Here is a 21,888-nt window from a genome sequence, read left to right as displayed (position 1 = left end):
AAGGACTCCATTGTGTCAAGAACTGCGATTTAAAAAAAAAAAGAAAGAAAGAAAAAAGTTCCACAAGTAGCTATCAAACACACGCAGGCATACAAGCCTCCTTTCTCTTAGCTGGGTATATACGTCACCTCTCTGACAGGTAAAGAGTCAGATGTTCCTGCAGTGTGACAGCTCAGTTCTGCAGGGCAGACAGGTAGAAAACCTCAACTGGTAACTTGTGACTGCCTCACAGTGTCGCTGCCACGACTGTCAAAAGTTAAGTGAGCGCCACCTGAAATTTGTTATCTTTGTTCTTCAAATATATCTTGAATTTACGGTTTAACAGGAGTTCAAGAATAACACTTTATTGATTAGGATTTCTATTGTTTTTCTGAAAGCAATTTAGAGTCATAAAAGACATTTACCCATTCCACTGTGTCTGTTCTCCGCTTCGTCCAGTGTGAGATTCAGGGCCGACTCAGAGTCTGACCTGGAACTGCTGTCAGAACTTTTCCCTTTATTTTGTCGGGTGGTCGTCGTGCTGGACTTTTTTATTGTGGGCTGGGCCTGCACAGGCCCACTGACCGCGCTACTGGTGCTGCAGCGGGAACCAGCCTGGTCAAGGTCAACATCCGAGTCGTCGAGGCTGCGGCTGAGCTCGGAGCTGGAATCCTGCACAACCAGGCTGTCTGTGGTGGTGGTGCTGCTGCTGGGGGACGGAGAACTTCGGGGTGGAGTGGCATCGCGCACGGGCGGAGATTTTGGTGCCTTTTCACAACGAGAAACTTCTGCTGCCTGCATGACCGCAGAGTCAGAGAATGTGGGCGACTGTGGTGTTCTGGTACGGGGGACCGGGGTGGGAATTTCGATGCTGCGGTGTTTGGAAACAGAAACAACAGTTCCTGAAGGATCATCAGAATCCAGAGCGATGGGGGAAGGCGTGGGTGGAGGAGGTGGAGCCTTTCTCTTCGTTTGGCCTTCTGAACTAAGGCCCTCCTAACAGAACATAGCAAAAAGAAGATAGTGTAAGATATTTTATGCGAAAACCTTCTTCATCCAGAGTCTTAAGACAGTATTCATATGGTAATTTTTCACATTTTGTACAAGACGACCATGAACAATGTATTCCAGGGGATTTTGTGTGACAGACAGAACCGTGAACCATAATAATGGAGAACAATGACGATCAAACTTCATCTTATGTTGCGATTTCAACTCCAAGACTTTTGAGGAAAGTCTCTACCAACTGTCTCCACTGACAAGAAGCAACTCCATAGCATGATGCAGCCACCACCATATTTCCCCATGAGGATTTTGCATTAATTTTGATGCGTGATGTTAGCTTATGACCTACACAGCATTTTGCAAGTAGGCCAAAATGTCTTGATGATGCTCTCCTATCTACTTATTCTAACATCAAATTATGCATAGGTGGATTCTATTGGAAATTTAGCTGATTGAAGTTTTTCATTTAATGTATAATATTGGCCTTATGTAATCAAGTAACATCTTCCATGTATGCTGGGTGAGTTAACAGTGTTAATGTCTTTCTGCTTTTGGTTCATAGTAAATATAGACCCTATACTATTAGCACCTCTCCAGCTCTCTTTACCTTCTAAAACATTTACATGCTGCAATACACAAGTAGTGTTACCAAATTACAGGCGTAAAGAGGCTAAACGCTTGGTAGTTACACCTCTGCTAACATTTACTGTAGTCCAAGGAGATGCATATTGCATACTGTAATAAATATCAATTTAAACATAATGTATAATGGCATCTTTCCAACAATGGGTTTCATTTGGTGTGAATTCTGCCTTCACTGAGTCTACATGTATAAATTTGTCTTGCATCTTTAAATTAGGCCCCTCTGCTGTTGAAAGGAAGGAACAGAAAAAGAGATGTACTCCAAAAAAGAGTAAATTATCAACGGAGCACAACAGTCCTACATACACACCACTTTATTTTGGTGAAACTGGACACATATTTGGTGTCCATACAGTAACTAAGAGTCTTCCTGTCAATAGCTTCCTTGATTAGGCCTGTCGCGATAAACGATTAATCGCACGATAAATTAAACCTTTCGGCCTCATTTTAATTATCGGCTTTATCGTCTCTTCCTGCCTTTTTTCTTTCTGTTGATGACACTGAATGAAAAAAGGCTCAGCTCCGGTGCTCTCCACTGACCCTCCCTTCCTCATTTCCTTAGTGTAATGTCCAGCGGCCCATTTTCAAAACATGAGAGACCACCATTATCCGACAGAAATCCTAGGTATAACGGTTCGATCGGGTTCAATTGTGCCGTGTGGTGTCCAGCCACATGGACACAAAATAATGGCTACAAGTCCAGTTAACTAATTTTAAAATCAGGCATTATCAGGCAATGCTTTACTAGAATCTACCTGTGATGCATGTGGCTAGAGTCAGCGTAAAGTCCTGACTGAGTGAAAATCATTATAACTTATTTATGTCACATTAACGAAGAACAGCTGAAAAGTTACCGGGTTCATCAACTGCGGTAGCAATTTGGCTCCAACTCCTCCTCTTGTCATTTCTATATTCTTTGCATGAAATGTTGAATAAATATTAATGTTGTTTCCACATATAATCTCCAATGTCCGCTGGACTTCGGGTTGCACCGTGTCAGCTGTTTGGGATTCCCCTCATAATTTCCCTTCAGAAAGCACGGAGGAGAATCCGAGCTTTCTGATTGGCTACCTGACACATTCAGCGTTAAGCTCCCAGTCGGGGAAAACCACGACGATCTACCATAACACACCACACACTACAGGATAATCGGTTACGAAATCACCAGCAGCCAACGTTCTAAAATTATCGTAAGGGGAAAACAGGGGCAAAAAATCATCTAGTGTGAACTATTGCGTCAGGATGTGCCCGTTTTCTCTATTTAAATCTAGTGATTACTGAAGGGCAATATAGTATACAGACTTCATAATCTGCACTCTTTTGGTTGAATGCAATATTTACTTCCACTTTGGCTTTATGTTGTTTACTTTTTATTCAAGTACATTTTTTGTTACTGGAGACTGAGAATCCATTTTATTTTTGTTTTTGGTTGTTTTGTTTAGTTCATCAGTTCCAGTGTTGTGTTCTTTTGAAAATAAAGTGCATCTATCTATGGCAGGAAATCACATGCATTATTAGTCATTTCCATTAAATCAGTGTCAAAAGGTCTTGAAACAATATTATCGCTTATCTCAATTTTTTAGACAATTAATCGTCCAGCAAAATTTGTTATCGTGACAGGCCTATCCCTGATCTGGGTTGTGAAACTCCACAGCTCCTCCAAAGTTACAATGCTCCATTTGGTTGCTTCTCTGTTTAATGCTCTTCCTCCTACCTGTCCTTGTGATTTACATTTGCTTACCACTGTTCTCTAACAAACCTCAAAGACCTTTTAAGGGCAGCTGTGTTTAATTTACACACAACATGACTCTGCTTACATATTCACCCTGAAGATAGATGGCTGCACTGAATTTTGTAAAAATACTAAATTGCTACACCCAACATAGAATTCCAGTAAAATACATCAAGCATCAAGTTCTGTCACTGTAATTGAAAAAAATGTAGAAAATATTTCTGGATAAATTAATAGTTTTGCAAGTCACTGTATGCGTCTGGTTTAAGCATTAATCGTTTAGTAAATTCAGCCTGTCAGGACTGAAACAATTTTACAGCCAAGTAATCAAATTGAGTGGAGTGCTGGCAGAGGTCTGAGTCTTTTAGCCATTAGTGTGTCAACATTCTTCTTCAATCGAAGACATTTAAGGTCTCCCAGCAATTTATTTAAAATGATGCGGTGGTATTGTAACAGAACACCAGTGTGAACTTTTAACTGGGATATTTCTTAAGTTCCAACTTATAAACGAATGTCATTTAAAAATTAGAAATGTACGTTTTCTTTTATTCAAATGACAGCATTGTCCGGATTCATTGCATGCCATACACCAGTAGTCCTGAGTTTAAAATGATATTACAGCCAACCAATAGTTTCCTATTAAGCTACACTAATGAGTTTTTAACATAAAGTTAGCATTCTGAAAGAAAAAAATAAGCTAAACCAGATTTCTTCAATGTAAAAGCAAGTGGAAAAGAAGTGAGTGGATAAAAACAGAAAGTGAGCAAGACAAAAGTTCTGAGTCTAACAAAATAAGCTACAAATGAACTAATTTACACTACAGGGAGACAAAGCCATTCACTTTCTCCACGAGGTCAGCGCTAAAAAATTCATTATTATTGTGATAAGACGTGGTATAGCAGAATAGATTTTAAATTTCCAAGTGGCTCTTGCCTTCTATTTTTGCTCTCTCTGAAACTCGACAGACAACATGCCCAGAGTTGCACACAGGGTTGCATCATTCAGCAGGGCATAAAAGAGATCAGGCCACCTTGTCTTTCTGCAGGCACACAGGGTTCACACATGAACTCAGTGAACCCGGTGCATGGCATTCTATAGAAACATGAATGTCCCCCACCACCCGTTCCAACTAGCTGTCCTTTTCTTCAAGGCTCTCCTGTTTTTCTCCCACCCCAGTATTTATATATACATGGAAATGGGCCAAAGTTGAACTGCAATGCATGATTGACTTGCTTTGGGAGATGGATGTACATGCGTGAGAAGGCCCATGTGTTGTTTGTGTTTGTGCGTGTCTGTCTGTGTACATGAGTGTATTTCTGCATGTATACTAGTTTGGGTGATTGTTTTCTCGACAGAATAAAAGTATGGGACCTCAGTGAAGCCAGTGTCTTGAAAGGAGTATTTCATGGGGTCCACCTGATAAGCAGTTGGATACACACTCTCATTTCTAATCATAATGATACTCTTGGCTTGAGTTGAACAGCATAGATAGGATTGTTAAGCAGCATTAAATGCGTGTTGCTCTCTTGAGCTTATGGCGCCGTGACTGGGAATGCAGCATGCACTTATGAGTATGAATCAGAGATAAGGCTTCAAGCTATATTAAACCACATTTACAAGGCAATCTTTAGCCTCAAAAGAATTTCACTGCAAGTTCCAAGTCATTTTTATGTGCCAAAAGTTTAAATTGCTAAGATCAGCATTTACAGATTTTTATTTTTGATCTTAAACAGACTTCACCACAAAGATGCTCTGTTTAGTTTCAGTAAAAAAAAAAAAGGAACAAACATGTAATACTATGATGCTTCAAAGAGAAACCTAATCAGTGACAAACTAAAGGATAACAATCTTTATATTAATGTGAAGAACAGATAAGAGAAAATATAAACACTAGCCATGTGAAGACATGGAAATACCAGCAATTTGTATTCCTTTGGCTTTTGAATTTGATTTTTTGATTAAAAAAAAACAGCCCAACAGAAGATAAGAGACATTCCTGGTTTATTTAGTGTCTAAATAAAAAGACTACAGAGTAAGTTTACAGGACTTCGGAAAATTTTACACTGCTTTACTAAACAATTTATTCCATTAACTGAGTCATAGATTTTTGACAGAAAGCTTTTGCTCTGGATTTGTCTAGGCCTAAATGTATATCCACATTACACTATTCAGATTTTTATTTGAAAAAAAAGACACCAATGTATACTTCTTTCATTTCAAATTTGTGCACTACTTTGTGTTGGTCTATCACGTAGGGTTCCCCTTAAAAAATACATTGAAGTTTGATTTAAAAATGACAGAATGAGAGAATTTTCAGGTGGTACCAATATTTTTGTGAGCCACTGTGAATGTAACACGATTCAAGCACACTAATCACAGCTGTTCAAGTCAGTAAAAATACAAAGACAGAGAGACAAAATGAACCAGAACAGACTGGTTTGTCTTTTACTTGTTCCACTTTATAACTTGTGAGAATAAGGGCCCAATGATTGAGCATTATGACCATACAGAGCCACGCAAATAGATGCTTAAACCTGGCCAAGCTACCATTCGTCCGTTGCAGATAAGGGTCTTTTTAACGGAGCAACATTACAGCACTAATGTGGAATGCAAACTGGAGTATGACCATCTATTAGACATTTTATTTGTGTGTGCTCGGGCTTGTCTACATACAGGGGCTTACTCACAACTGCACGAGTTTGTGCAAACGCATGTACATGTCAAAGGTAAAAATAGCAGCCAAACACGACGGACTCCAATGTCATAAACACCCTCAAAGCAGCAGGCTGGAAGACAGCTGCTGTGCGTTTCAGTGTCACTGTCATGATGAAGATGTAGGGTTGTGAGTGTAAGATGAAAGAGGTTTCATGTAAAAAGGTTTCAACAATGTGTGTCAGTGAGGCACAAGGGTGGGGGCGAAGGGTGCAGAAATGGATCAGGAGACGCACGGCTGACCCAGTTTCATTGTTGTCCAACCTGTTCTGCTAACCCACTGATATTTCAAGTTTTTTCTTACCTCTTTCTTTTCATCAGCAAGGAAAGATAATTACATTTATTTGCAAACTGGATGAAATTACAGCAGAGAGGTGATTGAAGCAGTAATTTAACCTAAAAGTAACCAAATCTGTAAAAACAGAAAGTTTCATCTTTGTCATTTATAGTCAACAACTCCTCCAACACAAAAACATTCCGTTTACAAAAAAATTCTAATTTAGACAAACCTTAAATCAACCCCAGTAATGCTCACACGAAAAACGAAGCCTCAGTTGCTTTGAACCCGACACAAACATTCACGTGTTCCCATTCATTTGTCCAATCTGCACTGAATGACTTCATACATAACATGTTTGGACAGCCTCACGTCCAAAGAGAACGTGTCCTACACAGGAGGGGCCAGGTTCCCCTAATCCTGGCCCCTTCGTCGTCCTCTCTCAACCGTCAAGGACTATGCACAAGAAAAGAAAGCGCATATTGTTTTCTTGTAATGAACCCTAGACTTCGTTTTCGCTCGCATTACAGAATTTGGCTTCACAATAACCGAGCACAACAAGAGGGTTCGGGTTTGGCGGATGGAAAAGCACAACGCTCCCCCAAAACTCATTCACCTGTTGCAGTGTTAAGGTGGTTTCTTGAAAGATCAGATATTTCTCACATCGACACTAAAATAATGGCATATGGGTAATGCTGTGAAAGTCTGGACACAACTAATATATAAAAACAAAAAGAAAATGTACCATCAAACTTTTGACTGAAAATTGACTTATTTTGTGGCTGAGCTCATTGCTCTTGAAGAATAGTGTCATTTTATAGAATATTCAAGTAACTATGTTGCCTTAAGTCATTGTAAAAATGGTGTTTATATCAAACTTTTAAAAAAAGTGACTTCTCAAATCTGGCCTCTGTCTCTTTAAGGAGCTCCTACTCTTTCTGACACTCCACATGGTTTTCACATTTTATTACAAAAAAAAAAAAAAAAAAAAAGAAAGAAAAATCTGACAATGTTGCACTTATGTTCAGATTCCTTGTTTTCTATGACTTTTCACTTCAATACTAACTGTAAATCCGTATATCCTGTTGCACTGTGTCTCTACTAGATTTGCACATGAACATTGACTAGGCCGTTTTAACAAATGAACATTCTTCGATCTAAACCATTTCATTGTAGCCCTGGCTGTGTTGTATGTCTACAGTCCAGCTTTGGTCTAATCTGGCCAGACCACCGTAACTTGCATCCATGTCCCCCTTCCCAATAACGTATTAGTGACAACCTTTAAAAGTCAGCTTTTAAACTTCAAAAGCTGACAACAACTTGTTTTCTTATCACTCTTTTGTAAGGCCATTTCTCTTTAACTTTCAAACAAATAAAGTTGTCAGGTCCAGAGAGTCATCCACCTGAGCTGTGGATCTCAACAGCCACTCCATATTTAGAATTAGCTCTGATTGATGCCCTCTTTGCTAGCTTGCTAGCATGGAAAGCCACATCTTCACAGGTTTGCTTTCAATTTTTAGAAGATAGTCTTAACAGTGCTCTATGGGATGATGTTTACTCAAGATGTTTGAAAATCTTGCATCTTTTATTCCAGTTCACAGTCATGCTCTACTTTCTGCTGGGAGCAAAGTTTGGGATTTTTCCATTACAAAATGTCAAAACAATTGAGGGATTTAAATATTTTTGCAGGTCACTGTACTGTACATCGGTGCACAGAGACAAACTGTAACCTAAAGAAACCTACTGGAGAATGTAAAATACAGATGGATCTACAGGACCCAGAGCACCTGCTGTTTTCAGCTGTAGCACTATCCAACCAAAACAAGGGCTATAAAATAAGGACGGATATGGATAAGAACGTGCAGAGGAAGTGCTGCCTGTTGGTTTTGGCACCAGTGAACTTCTTTTCTAGTGCTTCCAACTGATTCAGGAAAAAAATGTTTTGTTCCTGAAACATATTTGGAGAGATACTATAGCCACGAGGCAGGTGGGTAAACATCCAGATGTCTGTTCATTATCTGACCGAAACAAAGCTGCATGTTAGATTGCATCAAAATTCGAGTTGATTATTTTCCCCTCTTCAATCAGCAATTTGCAAAGTGAGAGATCGCATCACTTTGTAATCTTTCAGTCCTTTATTAAATGACTTAATAGATATTAAGTCCTTTAACTTAGAAACAAAAGTTCAAAAGCTGGTTATAAAACGATTATAAATGCATATAAACACATTATGTTAAAAGTACAGAGAACAGATGGTCCTGTTACAACCACACCATCCATAAATTCTACTGAGCAAACTGGAAAGCAACTGGAAAACAAATTCCCACAGCTGACGTGCCGCAACCATGACTGCCAGATAACTGAACAACCTTTAAGGTTCATGTAACGAGATATATCATTCGATATTATGGCATGTCAGGGTCTGTAAACTCGAACAGACATCAGCACAGATGCATGTATGACATCACAGTTCCCTGATCGCTCTGGCAGGTAGGCGAGTGGACCCTGAACATTTTAATTAAAGTGTGTAATTAATCATATGAATGACGCACATTAAAGACAAAGACTAAAAACAATAAAACTGTATTTATTCAATGTAAATGCAGTGTGGGTTATGAAAAACCCACATTTGTAAGCAATAATCCAAGGAGCAAAAACTGAAAATCTCTTTTCTGACAAAACTGAAATATAAATGAGAAAAATGTCAACTATTCGTCTGTTCTTTAAAACACAAAAATTATCAGATAAGAAAGCATAGCTTATCTTCTAAAGTTTTTAACTGGATTTGCTTCGAGGCTGAGAAATTAAGGATTTCCAGAAACAACTTTAAAATTACATGTGTTTTTCTTTTAAATGAAAAATGTTAATTATCAACACTACGTCTATTAAAAATGTTTTAACTCAAAAGTAAATACTGAAATATTTTAGATATGTGATCCTATAATATGAGTAACTTGCCTCAATTGCAACTTGATCTGTATTCGATTTGACTTTCTCAACGTCCCGTCATCATTTCTGGCTCTTTTTTTTTTTTTCTCTCCATACTTCTGTCTGGGTTCATAAGAGAATCAGCTTCTCAGAATACAGCCAGAAGGTTCTGTAACAGTAGCTGCATGACTCCATTGCTGAAAGGGAAAGCGTGGGAGCACAACAACCGAGATAAGAAGGCAAAAATCGAAATTTAATTTGAAATACAATTTACTGACAAAGCGAAACATAATGAGGTTGCAAGGCCCCCCTGCTGGCTTTAGTACTCCTTTACTCCGACTCTGTAATGCTACTTAGCCTGTTTTGAACTTTTACCCTGCCGTGTCCTTCTCGCGTAAGGTGAGAGCGGTCCCACAGGCAGCCATCCACACTGCATGCTGTACAGGATTTTTTGTTATTAAAGTTTTGAAGTAGTAGTTTGGGCAACTTTATCTACTGTAGCTTGATGCATTAAGTACAAATAATGTAATGTATGCCTTAATATTTCAGCTACTAAAGTAAAGGAACAGAAAGTACATAAAACACGGTCTGTGCAGAGTGCTCTGTGTAACAAAACCTTCATTTGTTGAAGACTGATCATTTGTAATAGTTTGTAAATACCCACTTGCCTTGAAATCTCCACTAAAATCAGGAATAAAGAGATTCTAACCCATATAATTCTTTCATTAAGGCTGATTTAGTTTTTTTTTTTTCCTTCTTCTTCTTTGACCTGCCTTCATTATCTCCATTGTATTGGCTTTATAAAGCTTTGTTATAGCAATCTCATTATTTCCATTACCCGTTTTTGTGATGTCAGTATCCATTACTACATCTTACACATCAAATTAGTTGACCACATAAGCTTCCTTTGATCAGAGGGACCTTCGTAATGAGGACAGTCATAATAAATAGCTGTCCTCAGAAGACCTGCTATTATGTTCCCAATATGCCTGTCTCTCCCAGAACACCCACGGATATGTTTATAACTGTATTTTTGCTGGTATAAGGCAAAGATAGAGGTTCTTGGATACAGTGCAGGGTGATTGAAACGGGGGAAAAAAAAGGGACAAAAATATATAATAAAGCCTCCACAATTGCAAAAGTTTGATACGCTTAATGAGTGCACTCAAAATCGTGCCAGTTTTATAAGTTCAAGTTCTCCTCCACAGAATATCCAATTTCTTCAAACGCCTGCAGCAAATACATTGCTACATTTCAAGCAAATAAAAAAGCACAACTGTTCACTGTGAAGCGATTGGATTCGACACGTTCAGTTGTTTGACAGTATTAAGTCATGCAGGGCTCTTTAAAGCCAATGCCCTTCAGAAGAGTTCTTGATCAGACCTGGCTGCTCTGGCAATCTTAACTGGCACGAGTTGAAATCCTTTTTAACAGCACGGATAAAAAATTTACAGGTCAGGCACAGCTGTAATCTTTGAGCAGCTCATATTTCAGTTCTGTCCCAAGATATATTCCTGCTGATTTAGAGTTTACAAGCTCACATCATCTCAGCATCTAATGTCAATACGCTATTCTGATGCAACGATTTGCGTACACTTCAAAAAACACAGTGTACAGGTGGCGAATTGTTGATAAGACCAGCTAAGCCATCAACAGCTTGTCCTTGTTACTCTTTAACAAGAGAAATCCTCAGACAAGAAACATGAGATGCCACCAGCACTACAGTGACGGCACTCTTGCAACAAGAGGACCTGTATAAATACATATGACACAGTTGACAGACTTAGTAACGGTGCACAACAGCAAGATGGAGACATCTATTATTAGACCAGTCATCGGGTCGTCAGCTAACCTTTCCAGCTCCTGCTCTGTTTAGCAGCATCCCAGAGGTGTTGTTGTAATTTGGATCTGGTGTCAGCCATAACCCTCAGTCTGACAGGTGCAAGGATAAATATCAAATCTCTGTCTGAGCAAGTCAAATTTACAATCCCTAAAAGTAGCAAAAACAATTACACCGAGTGTCTTTGGAGTCACAGTGCAAGGGAAAGAAAGGGGGGGATTTGAATATTAAACATTTATTATTTAGTAACAAATACACTGAAAAGTGTATTATCAGTGTTAAGTTGCATTCACATAGCACCAACAAGAAGTTTTGGCCCTGCTGGTAAATGCATGCAAAAAGCCATAAAATATGTATTAAAACAACATGATCCCATACTGTAACAAAATGATAAAATCCTATAGTTGTTTTGAGTACATTTATGAAATAGGTAAACTATTGCATTTGCAATAACAGTTACTGTGATAAAAAAAAAAAAAAAAAGATTTAAGACCAATTTACAATTCCTCTAGTGCCTTGCAAAAGTATTCCCACCCCTTAAACTTTCCATATTTGATGACGTTGGGGCACAAAATGGCCAAAACCTACATACAACTGAGAATCTGTTTACACTCTGCAGTCTTGAGGTATAACATGAGAAAATGAGTTAAATATTCAACAAATACTTTTACGAGAAGTTATATTTCCAGTTTCCACTTAAAATAGTACAAAGAAGAAATGGTCCCGTTACATCCACATCATCTCAGCAAAGTGAGAAAGAAAAACTAATTCCCAAAGGTGACATGATGCCACAACCAAGACTGCCAGATAATTGGACAACTGAGATTCTAACCCTCATAATTCTGTCATTACGGCTGATGTAGTTTTTTTTTTTTCCTCCTTCTTCTTCGACCTGCCTTCATTACCTCCACTGCACTGGCCTTATAAAGCCCCGTTATAAAAATCTCATTATTCCCAATGCCTGCGTTGTGATGTCGGTATCCATTACTACATCTTGCACGTCAAATTTGTTGATCACATAACCACACACCGCAGTTGGGTGTGGTGTGAAACTAAAGAAGGACATGTGAAAAAATAAGTTCATGTTCGCTTTTTAGAATGGGAGAGGATACGTCATGCTGTGGGCTTGTTTCTCCAAAAATAGTTCCTGGTAAATTTGTTAATAGAAATCTGGTGTCCTCCACAGGAACATAAGTGTTGGGGGTAATGTATATCTATAAGCTCATCTGGTATGAAATCAAATGTACAATGGAAAAAAAAAAAAAAAAAAAAAAAAAAAAAAAAAAAAAAGTTCTTGTCTTATTCTCTTTTTTTTTTTTTTTTTTTATCTCTCTGGCTTGAGCCTCCATCACATCACGGTCAGCTGTTTGGAGTCGGTGATACTTTCTCAGAAACAACTTCTGCTTCTTTGTACTCCGTTTGTTTGTGTGCTTTAATTAAGCCAGTGAGAATAGCACAATTGTCCATGTTAACATGGGAATAACGTTTCTCCTCAGTAACACTTATGAACACAGACTCCTCCAAATTCACAGAACCCTGTAATCAAATGAAGTGAGGACGGATATTAGTTGCTAAACAACATTTTCCACCACAATGCCACTTTGTAGAGGACACAGCAGAGATGATTCATTCCAACGACGTCACCCACATGGAAAAAAAGAGGGATAAAGCTGTTTTTTGCTTACATCAAGGTTGACAATTTAAAACTGTTTTTTTTTCTGTTTGTTTTAATGCCTGACAATTCTTTGACTATATATATATATATATATATATATATATATTTTTTTTTTTTTTTTTTTTTTTTTTTTCAGTCAGACTTTCAGAAGAACTGGTCAGGATTTGAATATGGATGCATGGATGAAGATCTGTGCAGATCTACATTGTAAAAGGACAAAAGTTTGGAAGAGTTGTTTTGCATATGTACAAAGAAAAATTACCCCTCTGATGTTCTGTACAACACCAGAGAACTAATGTTTTTAAAGACAAATGTTAAGAAAAAAAAACAGTGTGTATCTACATCAACAGGTGTTCAACAAGTGCCATGCTTCGTCTCGCTAATGGTTCTAAGTTTGAGCACCGCACAGTGTCAGCGTTTTTATCTCTTCACCTGATTGCTCTTAAAGCTTGTGTTTCCTTGGCTGGGTACTGGGACAGCAGGTGGTGCTGGGGCCCTTCTCTTCTTGGACTCAGCTTTGGCATGCATCGTGGGAATATCGGTGACGGACTGAGACTGCTCCAGGGAACCTGGATGTTCCTCTTTATAGGAGACCCCTGACACAGTGGACAGACCCTGTGGGTTAGAAGAAGAATAACAGGAGAGAAGGAATCAAATCTCAAACAAGAAAAAAATACATATGCGTATGTGTGATACACAAATCTAGGCTCTATTTAATATCTTTGTCATAAAATGCTGAGAATAGAAATAGATCTTGCACTATTTCAAGATTAAATCTACCTTCAAAGGATTGTTTTCATCTTTTTAATAATGATTTACTCATTTCAATGTTTAGCTTTAAGTCTACCAAGTTTAATTCAAAGCTGCTACACAAAGACTTAATGATTTTCACATTACTGGCACTTCAAGCCCTGTGGGAGCATAAAGCTGTCTAAATCTGTCTAAATAAGGATCGCAAACACACACGGATACTCAGAAGCACAAAGAGACCGACAATATAAGTAATTCTTTGGTCATAACTAATACTGCAGCATTTATGTGATCAAGCTGAAAGTGCATGCTTACTTTCAAAGGGTGGCTGCTCTTGACTGAATGCACTTTAACAGGAAAAAAAAAAAAGGACTTGAATGTGTGATCAAAGACAGCCTTGAGTGCTCCTGAAAATCTGAGCCTCCCTGTGGCTCAGCTTGGTACAGAGCCTTGGCACAACAGGGGCACCACACCAGGGTGCGCGGCCCCATGATCGAAGTAAAATGTTTAAAAGCAAATTAAGCAATGGGTTCAGACAATGCCTGAATGTGAGATAAAAGAGCAAGAAGGAACATTACGTTCCGATCACTTAAAGTAACAATACCCATGGTGAAAACATGCCATGATCAAGAGGAGCAAAAACAAGAGAGAAAAATTTAAAAAAACTTTAATAATGGCTTTAAAGGCGGTGAAGAAAAGGTATTTCTTTAATAAAGTCTCAGAAACAGAAGAAAAGAGAAGCGAGCTCAGACGACAACCACAGTGCACTAGAGAGGCTTTTTGTATTTTGCTGTAAAGAAGCATTTTTCTACACTGTAACGCACAAAACATCCCACAGTCCTGACCTTAACTGACACTAAAATATGAAATAAATCAGTAAAATACTTGCAAAATGGTACAACTCTTCTTTGACTGAACAGTTGTTCTCTCTGTGGTCTGACAGATACGTTCACAGGGTGACAGGATAAGAGACAGACAGAAGGAACTGTGGCAGGCAGCAAACTGAGTGATGAAAACACAAAAGGGACGCTTGAGGGGAGGCTGATACGATATGGAATCCCCCAAAAAAGAACACATTTCAAGTCAAAAAAAAAAAACATTTCAAAGGAAGAAATTCGAATGAACTCTATCTGACTTTTTCACCTGCTCGCTCCTTCTCCTTCGACCTAGTTAAAAACATGAAAACCGCGAGTGGGTAAACTAGATCAGAGGCACTTGGGAAGGGAACACAAGTCGGCACCGCATTCATAATAACGATGAGAGCAACACAAACGGAACCAAGAGGAGCATCATTTACATACTGCATCTTGTAGTGATGCCCATTACTGAGAGCTATATATAGAAAACAACACATTAGCAAATAACTTAAGGTACTTAAAAACAAATGTGGCTTACGACGACGATTAAAAGCGCCGACGCCTGCTGCGATTTGAACTTTGAGGACTTGTTTTTGTGCTACCATTTAAAAGTCACTGAATGTAAAGTACGCAGCATTTCTCTGCCCTCTGGTTGAATCTTTCAAGTCGGTTTCATCTAAGATCACAAGTGCAAGTGTGTGATTGGAGGGGAAGAAAAATGGGGGGGGGAAAAAAAAAAGAAAGCTATAAAGGCTGGGTATTTTATAGACCTCAGAAAATGAATAACTGACAGAATGCATGAGGGAGAAATACAGAAACCTTTTTAAAGACTTCAGCAGGGCTTGGCAGAGTGCAGAGGGAGAAGACACATGCTCTCACAAATATTATAATTCAGCAGAGTTCATGCAGAGTTTATGGGCAAAGGGGATTTAGATCTCGAGTACTTTCAGAGAATAATTATAAAACGGTAACCTACTAAAACATGAATAAGTATCACCCAATATCAAGATGAAGCATATTTATTTATTTATTCCCCCTTAACTTGTTCCAAATCTTTAACTTTAATCTGACATCCCTAAATAAATTAAAGGCTAAAAATTTAAAGTAAAAAAAAAAAAAATCTGTTACAGATTTTTTTTTTTTGCAAAGTAGTTCTGCAAATCCTCAAAGGTTTATTAGAGTAGATTAGGCAAGAACCCCACTAGAGAGAAAGAATACAGACAAACTGTAAACCAACAAAGAGACGGTGTGTCCACTTGGACTGACAGGCCGAGCAACAACGCGTTAATCAGAGAAGCAGCCACGAGACCCGCAGCAGAAAACTGCGGCTCAAGAATCTGCCGACAAGACAACTGTTAGTCTTACAGTCCACAAATTTAGCCTGTATTGATGAGTGGCAAGAAGAAAGCTTTTACTGAGAAGGGGGATATAAGAAAAAGTCGAGTTTGCAGTTTGACACAGACCACATAAGAAACAGCAGCAAATGCGGAAGGAGGTGTCCTGGTTAGATGAGAGCAAAACTGAACATTTTACATGCAGAGGAAGACTAATGCCGTCTGCTGGCAGTGGCAGCATCATGCTGTGGGGTACTTTTCTTCAGCAGGGATAGGAAAGCTGATCGGAGTTGGTGTGAAAATGAAAGGAGCGATGGTTTGCGTTCCAGAAGGACATAATGCCAGAGGTACAGTTAAGCCCATCATTTAGTTTTAAATATATTTTTCATTCAAACTGGATTCTTTTTTCTTATCCTGGTTGGAAACGACACAGGCATATCCTAAAAGTAACTGGGGTTTTTTTTTTTCACCATGTGGAAAGTCTTGTATAACATTTATACTGGGCCAACTGGAAGACACTTGGATACGGCCTTGTAGCCCTTTATTGAGTTGTGCTTACAACTCGGCGCCTTTGGCTGATTTGTGAGCCATTACAATATGGACGATTGTCCATATTGTAATGCATGGACAGTTGAGTTGTCCACTCATTAAAACATCATGGTTAGTTAGAGTGATGTAGAATCTTTCATTTTTCCACAGACACACTTGAAGGACACTCTGTTACATAAAATGTAAGCGAAACAAAAACATTTTTCCTTTTTTGTGCTGAAATCTGTGGCTCACTTTAGCATTATAATATTCTGTCACACAACTGAATTAAATTAATACTTTGTTTTAGTTTTTTTAACTAGCTTCCATTTGAAACAGAATTACCCAAATATAGAGGACATGTGAAATGTCAGAGTTTCTAGGACCACACACTCTTACCCTGACCTACCCAGTAGTTTAGCCCTTAATGAACAATTACAGATAAGAGGCTGGGCTTTTACTGCTAATGTAGCCAAGGTAGTGTAATTTGATGCCTTCAAGCTGATAACACAGCGTGTATGCATGCGTGGAGGTGTGTGTGTGTGTGTTTTGGTGCACAAATGGCATGTGTGTGGTCTGATAACAGTCAGTGAATGAAGAACAATCATATCAGAGACGAAAGCCAAGCTGCATTGAGGCCCACTGATGGCGATAAGGCTAAGAATGAAAATATCTATAAATCAAACTTAGCTGCCACTGCCTTAGATACATTTTGGTATTTGGATTACATCATAAAGATGACACAATGCCTATTACATTGCGATTTGCACGCATAAATCCCATCCATGCATTCCTTCTTTTTTTTTTAACACTTCCTGACTCAGTTCAAACGTTTTCATTCTCAACATTTTCAAATAATTATGAGGCATACAATGAGAAATATGCTATAAAGCATCATCAGCAAGCAGACCAAAAATGGAGGCAATGCACAGTGTTAGTGATATGACAGAAAACAGGAGGGTGGAGTCCAACAAGCAGCTTTTTATCTCAGTGAAACTGAACAGCAGAGAGCCGGCCAGTGTTTCTCTACCTAATGCAATTGACTCCCTTCTTAATGAAGTTATGGGTGTAACAAGCAGACCTCAGCAGCTGTGAATCTGCCTTGCAGTGGCGTGTGGTTACGGGAAGTTTTACATTGATGCTTAAACCTGAAATAATTAGTTGCAAACGCATCTATCAAGGAGTCTAATTTTACTAAACATTTTCAGATGTTCAATCAAACTAAGAAGCTGCTGATCTTAACCTTCTGACTGTGTTTAGGAATAAGGTTCATTGCTCTCCACTTACTACTCTCTATTAATAATAACCGGTATACCCGTCTGTTGTAATTGTCCAACTTATAATTAAGTGTTTGCATGTAAAGCAGGTTATTTTTCTACATTAACATGACAGAGGCCTGCTTACAAATGTAAAGACAGCTGCTGCCCTCTGGAGGACAAAAGAAAACAGTGTCCCTTTACTGCAGTTACAGTGACCAACATTTTAATGACCCAGCTTTAACTAGAATAAACATGTACTGCAACTCCGCATTTGGACTTTCATCAAAAGGATGTGCATAAGCCACAACACTGTTCAAGCATGCAGTGCTTCCAGTTGCATGTTAATTTATGCCTTTAAATGACAAAGAATGTTCAACTTTTAATACTGGAAATTTGTGCCTTTAATCAGAAAAAAATAAAATAAATAAATCTACCCTTTTCTTGCAAATTTGCAACTTTTCAACATAAGGGATTTTTTCCGTGGCCACATTATTTTTTCTTTGGTACAGTTTGATCCTAATGGATTAGACCTATCAACATATAAATGATTTTTACCTCACACAAAACTGCTGAGCAAGAATAAAATTCTTCACTGATTGGAAACAAAGCAACATTACATTTTAAACTATATACTAAGGACAAAGTGAGTCCAACAACTTGCCGACTCAATACATCCTGCAATCAACTGTTATGTTATCCACTCATAAAAATGGATAGCACTGGTTCAGATGAGATTAATAAATATATTTTAAATACTTACATTGAATTTTGTGTCTGAGTTTTGAACTGCAATGTCATCAAAGCCATCCATGTCCAAAGACTTATTGTCAGTCTGCAAATGGAAAGGAATACACACATGCAGCATTCAAAGACACACACGTGCATTTAGTGTTTTTCAAAGCATTTTCTCTAGCTGTTTTACATTAGAGAGCAATCTGATCCTCAACCTCATCATTGTTCTTAAGAATGTAATCTTAAAAATGCATCTTTCTGATGAAAGATGAATTTTTGAGACGGCCTCAAGCAGGAATCAGACACATTTGTGTTTAATAAAATGAGAGAGAGCAGATATTTTCAACAATGTAGAAGAAGCCATTTTGTATCTGTCCAAAAGTATGACCGTAACTCAAGGAATGTGCCTTACAACTTTGTTCAGATGCTTTAGACTTATACACAATACAGGTTTACTTTTAACTAGGAAAATAAATTAAATACAGATGTTAGGTTAGTTGACTCCCTACATGTGACATTTAAAATCTTACCTTTGATTTCCTTTTGCTGAATGGGAAAATATTTAGCAACCCTTTCTTATGGGGTCTTCCCAGACTAGTAGTACTGGAATAAAAAGAATCTACAAAAACAGAAACAAGTAGAGGAAGTGAAGTTAGACATGGCATCAATTTTAATATAATGAGTCATATTAAAAGAGTTAGGGGGTAGTGTTATTCTGAAACTGTAGCAATGCATAAATCACAGTTATAAAGAAGTCAGAGTGTTTTTTATAACAACATTCAATTTAAATTATGTTATTTACATTACTTTTACACAAGAACATCCAAAAGTGGTTTTAATTAATGAAAAAACGAATTCAATTGCAATATCTTATTTTATTGCCCAGCAGAGGGCGCCAAAACCCAATTGTTTTCTACCAGTTTTATTTAACCTTCACATGTTAAACTGATGTGTCCAAATAAAAATGCTATTTTCGTGCTAAACTACTGAGCAGTGATGTGATTGGGTCTCTAAATTAGCAAAGCTAATTAAGTTCATTACAATTATTCAGAAAAAAAAGGTGTCAACAAGGTTCACACGTATTACAATAAGAAATTCACACCTTTTTTTTTTTTTTAAACAGTCTTACTATAAGCATCCTACGAAGCTTAATAAAAGCATTAACAAGACTTTGTTAATGAGGAAGCAGCAGTAGATTGGGTTAAACAGCCATTGGGGGTTAGCATAGACAACATTAGCACCAGCAACATGGAGGACGTATACCTGAGTTGTTCAGAACAGGGGCAGAAGCCATTTTAGGCTGTAAAACTGGAAAAAAAATGTTACAAACAGACTGAGTCATTGATACATAACCCGCATTGCTATAAACTGATAAATCGTTTCTGCTCTGTGGAGACTTTCAAACATCTAAAAATGCAACAGACTAAACTAATGTGGAGAATACTCACGCAAATAAACAATTTCACAGTACCCGGGTGAAAATATGCATGCTCTTGTGTTTGAAATATACCAAAGTGTGATGTGATAATGCACATATTTAGGACACTAAGAATAGTGAAAAAGTCTGAAATGACGCTCCTCCTGCCAGGAGACTGCATGCATACTAGTGGTTAACGCAGCTGGTTGCTAAAAATTACATAACTGCATTTGACCATAAACATGACATAATGTTTTGCTTGCATCATTCTGCGCCACACCAAGAATTTCTGTGATAAAAACAGAATCTCTCTGGCTTTGGTTTCTCAGCATGACATGAATCATAAAATCTGACCTTGAATCCAATCGCAACTGAACAGATAAGACAAAATATCCACATAAAACAAACCCTATTCCACCCAAGGTTGACATTTGTCACTGAAACAGCCATCGTAAGTAAGCACCACATTAGAATTAGCGTTAAATCAGGTTAAGGTTTACCTAGACTCTGATCGTGCACGTAGAGTTCTTTGATGCCCAGCTCTGTCAGAGATTTGTCCAGCGGTAACTCGTGGCGACTGACGCAGTCTTTCAGGAGCAGGACATGTGCCGGGTCAAAATCACACTTGTCGCAGATGGCCGGTATCAAAGCCTGGAGCGGAACCAGCGGGTTGACCCGTAACACGGCCTTCTGGTTGCCGTGGAAGTTCACCATCAAACGCACAGTTTTCTGACACACAAAGGAGATAATGATGGAGACAATTGGTCAGTAAATCCAGGTCTGCCGGTCAGACAAATGCCTCATCAAGTAAACATGCGTCAGTCAATTAACAAATTCCAATTGTTTAGTTGGACGATGGGAAAGTAGAAAAATATATGGTTGCACTTCTAATAAAAGAAAAAAGTTGCCGATGCTTGATGGACAGATTGAAACAGAAAGCATCAAGTATGTGATGCTTTTAAATGACTAGCGTGTCGTATGCGACATGACAGGTCTGTTTACCAGTCCACATCTTTTCTGCACCTGCAAGTCTTTCTCCATCATCTGCAGATCACAGAGAGTTTGAGACTCACAAATTATCTTCATTACTGACAACGTGACGACTCTGGAACAATATCTGATGAAAACGTTGATTGAGTCCATGCCTCATTGGATCAGAAGGATTTGGCAGCATAATGGGAAATAAGTGTTTGCAGCTAATGATTATTTTAGTAAGCACTTATTCTATCAAATATTCTGACGATAAACTTGATTTAAAAAATTCACACATTGTGCAGATTTTTCATTTAATCACTTGCAGTTTATTTGATTAAATATTAGAAATGCATAGAAAATGCAAAAATAAAAACAAAGAATTCAACCTGCTTTTTAAAATAGAATAAACAATTTATTGTTTAAACATAGCATTCCTTTAGTGCGCGTTTGATCATGTGGAGCAAAGAATGCATATAAAGCTAAATAAAAAATGTTTCTAACGTAAACCTGTGAAATGCTCAAGCTCTTTTGCTTAAAATAGCATCAATATAGAGCAGGGCTAACCAGTTGAGCATTTTTTTTCTAATTAACCAATTAATAATTGGATAACAAAAGGTGATTATTGTAGGTTTTCCATTTTACAGAATTTGAAGCAGGAGAAACTAGAATAAGTTTCTAGGAGTTCTATATATTATGTCTTTACATAATTTGTTTCTTTTAAATGTAAAATGTATACATTTACTGTTTTGGCTCAAAGTGTGTTGTTCTTTCTTCAAATGACCTTTTTTTAAAGTCTGCACACTTGACTACTAAAATAGCTGATGATCATTTCAATAATTGATCTAGCATGATTAATCCGATGGCCAATTAGGATATTTTAATAGGGCATACCTATTATTGATCAGCTGAGTACAAACTGATCCCACAGCAGTCTGACTTTAACTGCTGAAAAGCCCAATGGGTGAAGGGATAAAACAGTAAATGACTGACAGCAGTTGTTGGAGGAGTGTTGGCCTCTGGCCTGAGGCCAGGTGGGGTCACAGGCAGACAGAGCTGCCACTGAGCCCTGAGAACAGCAGAGAAATAATGCATGGTAACTAAAGGTAAGGCACTCATCAAATATTGAAACACCTGAGGATAGCTAAGGAGAGGCAGAGAAAAAGACACAAAGAAAGAAACAGCTGAAGAGGGGGAAAAAAATAAGTAAAAAGCTTGAATGTTAACACAACCTGTAGAGTTTCCACTC

The 21,888-nt window shown here is 38.1% G+C and overlaps 1 protein-coding gene across 3 annotated transcripts in view; it reads right to left on the bottom strand.

Moving 5' to 3' along the window:
- The window catches only part of cobl (cordon-bleu WH2 repeat protein), a 52,877-nt gene that overhangs the window by 14,945 nt on the left and 16,044 nt on the right, over positions 1 to 21,888 (bottom strand). For 2 of the 3 annotated variants that reach the window (XM_015001017.2, XM_015001020.2), the window contains 6 exons: positions 20,168 to 20,396; positions 19,514 to 19,558; positions 18,781 to 18,869; positions 18,279 to 18,350; positions 13,223 to 13,405; positions 405 to 975 (listed from right to left, as the gene is read on the bottom strand). In XM_015001017.2, coding sequence (XP_014856503.2) covers positions 405 to 975; positions 13,223 to 13,405; positions 18,279 to 18,350; positions 18,781 to 18,869; positions 19,514 to 19,558; positions 20,168 to 20,396 — 1,189 coding nt within the window. The remainder of the gene's footprint in view (positions 1 to 404; positions 976 to 13,222; positions 13,406 to 18,278; positions 18,351 to 18,780; positions 18,870 to 19,513; positions 19,559 to 20,167; positions 20,397 to 21,888) is intronic. The other variant, XM_088013563.1, reaches the window with a different exon arrangement.

This window comes from Poecilia mexicana, unplaced genomic scaffold (assembly GCF_051168715.1).
Source record: "Poecilia mexicana isolate PSO_F unplaced genomic scaffold, ASM5116871v1 scaffold_16, whole genome shotgun sequence".
NCBI classification, from domain to species: domain Eukaryota; kingdom Metazoa; phylum Chordata; class Actinopteri; order Cyprinodontiformes; family Poeciliidae; genus Poecilia; species Poecilia mexicana.
The sequence above is the reverse complement of the archived record's forward strand: the minus strand, read 5'-3'. Positions and strand labels throughout refer to the sequence as shown.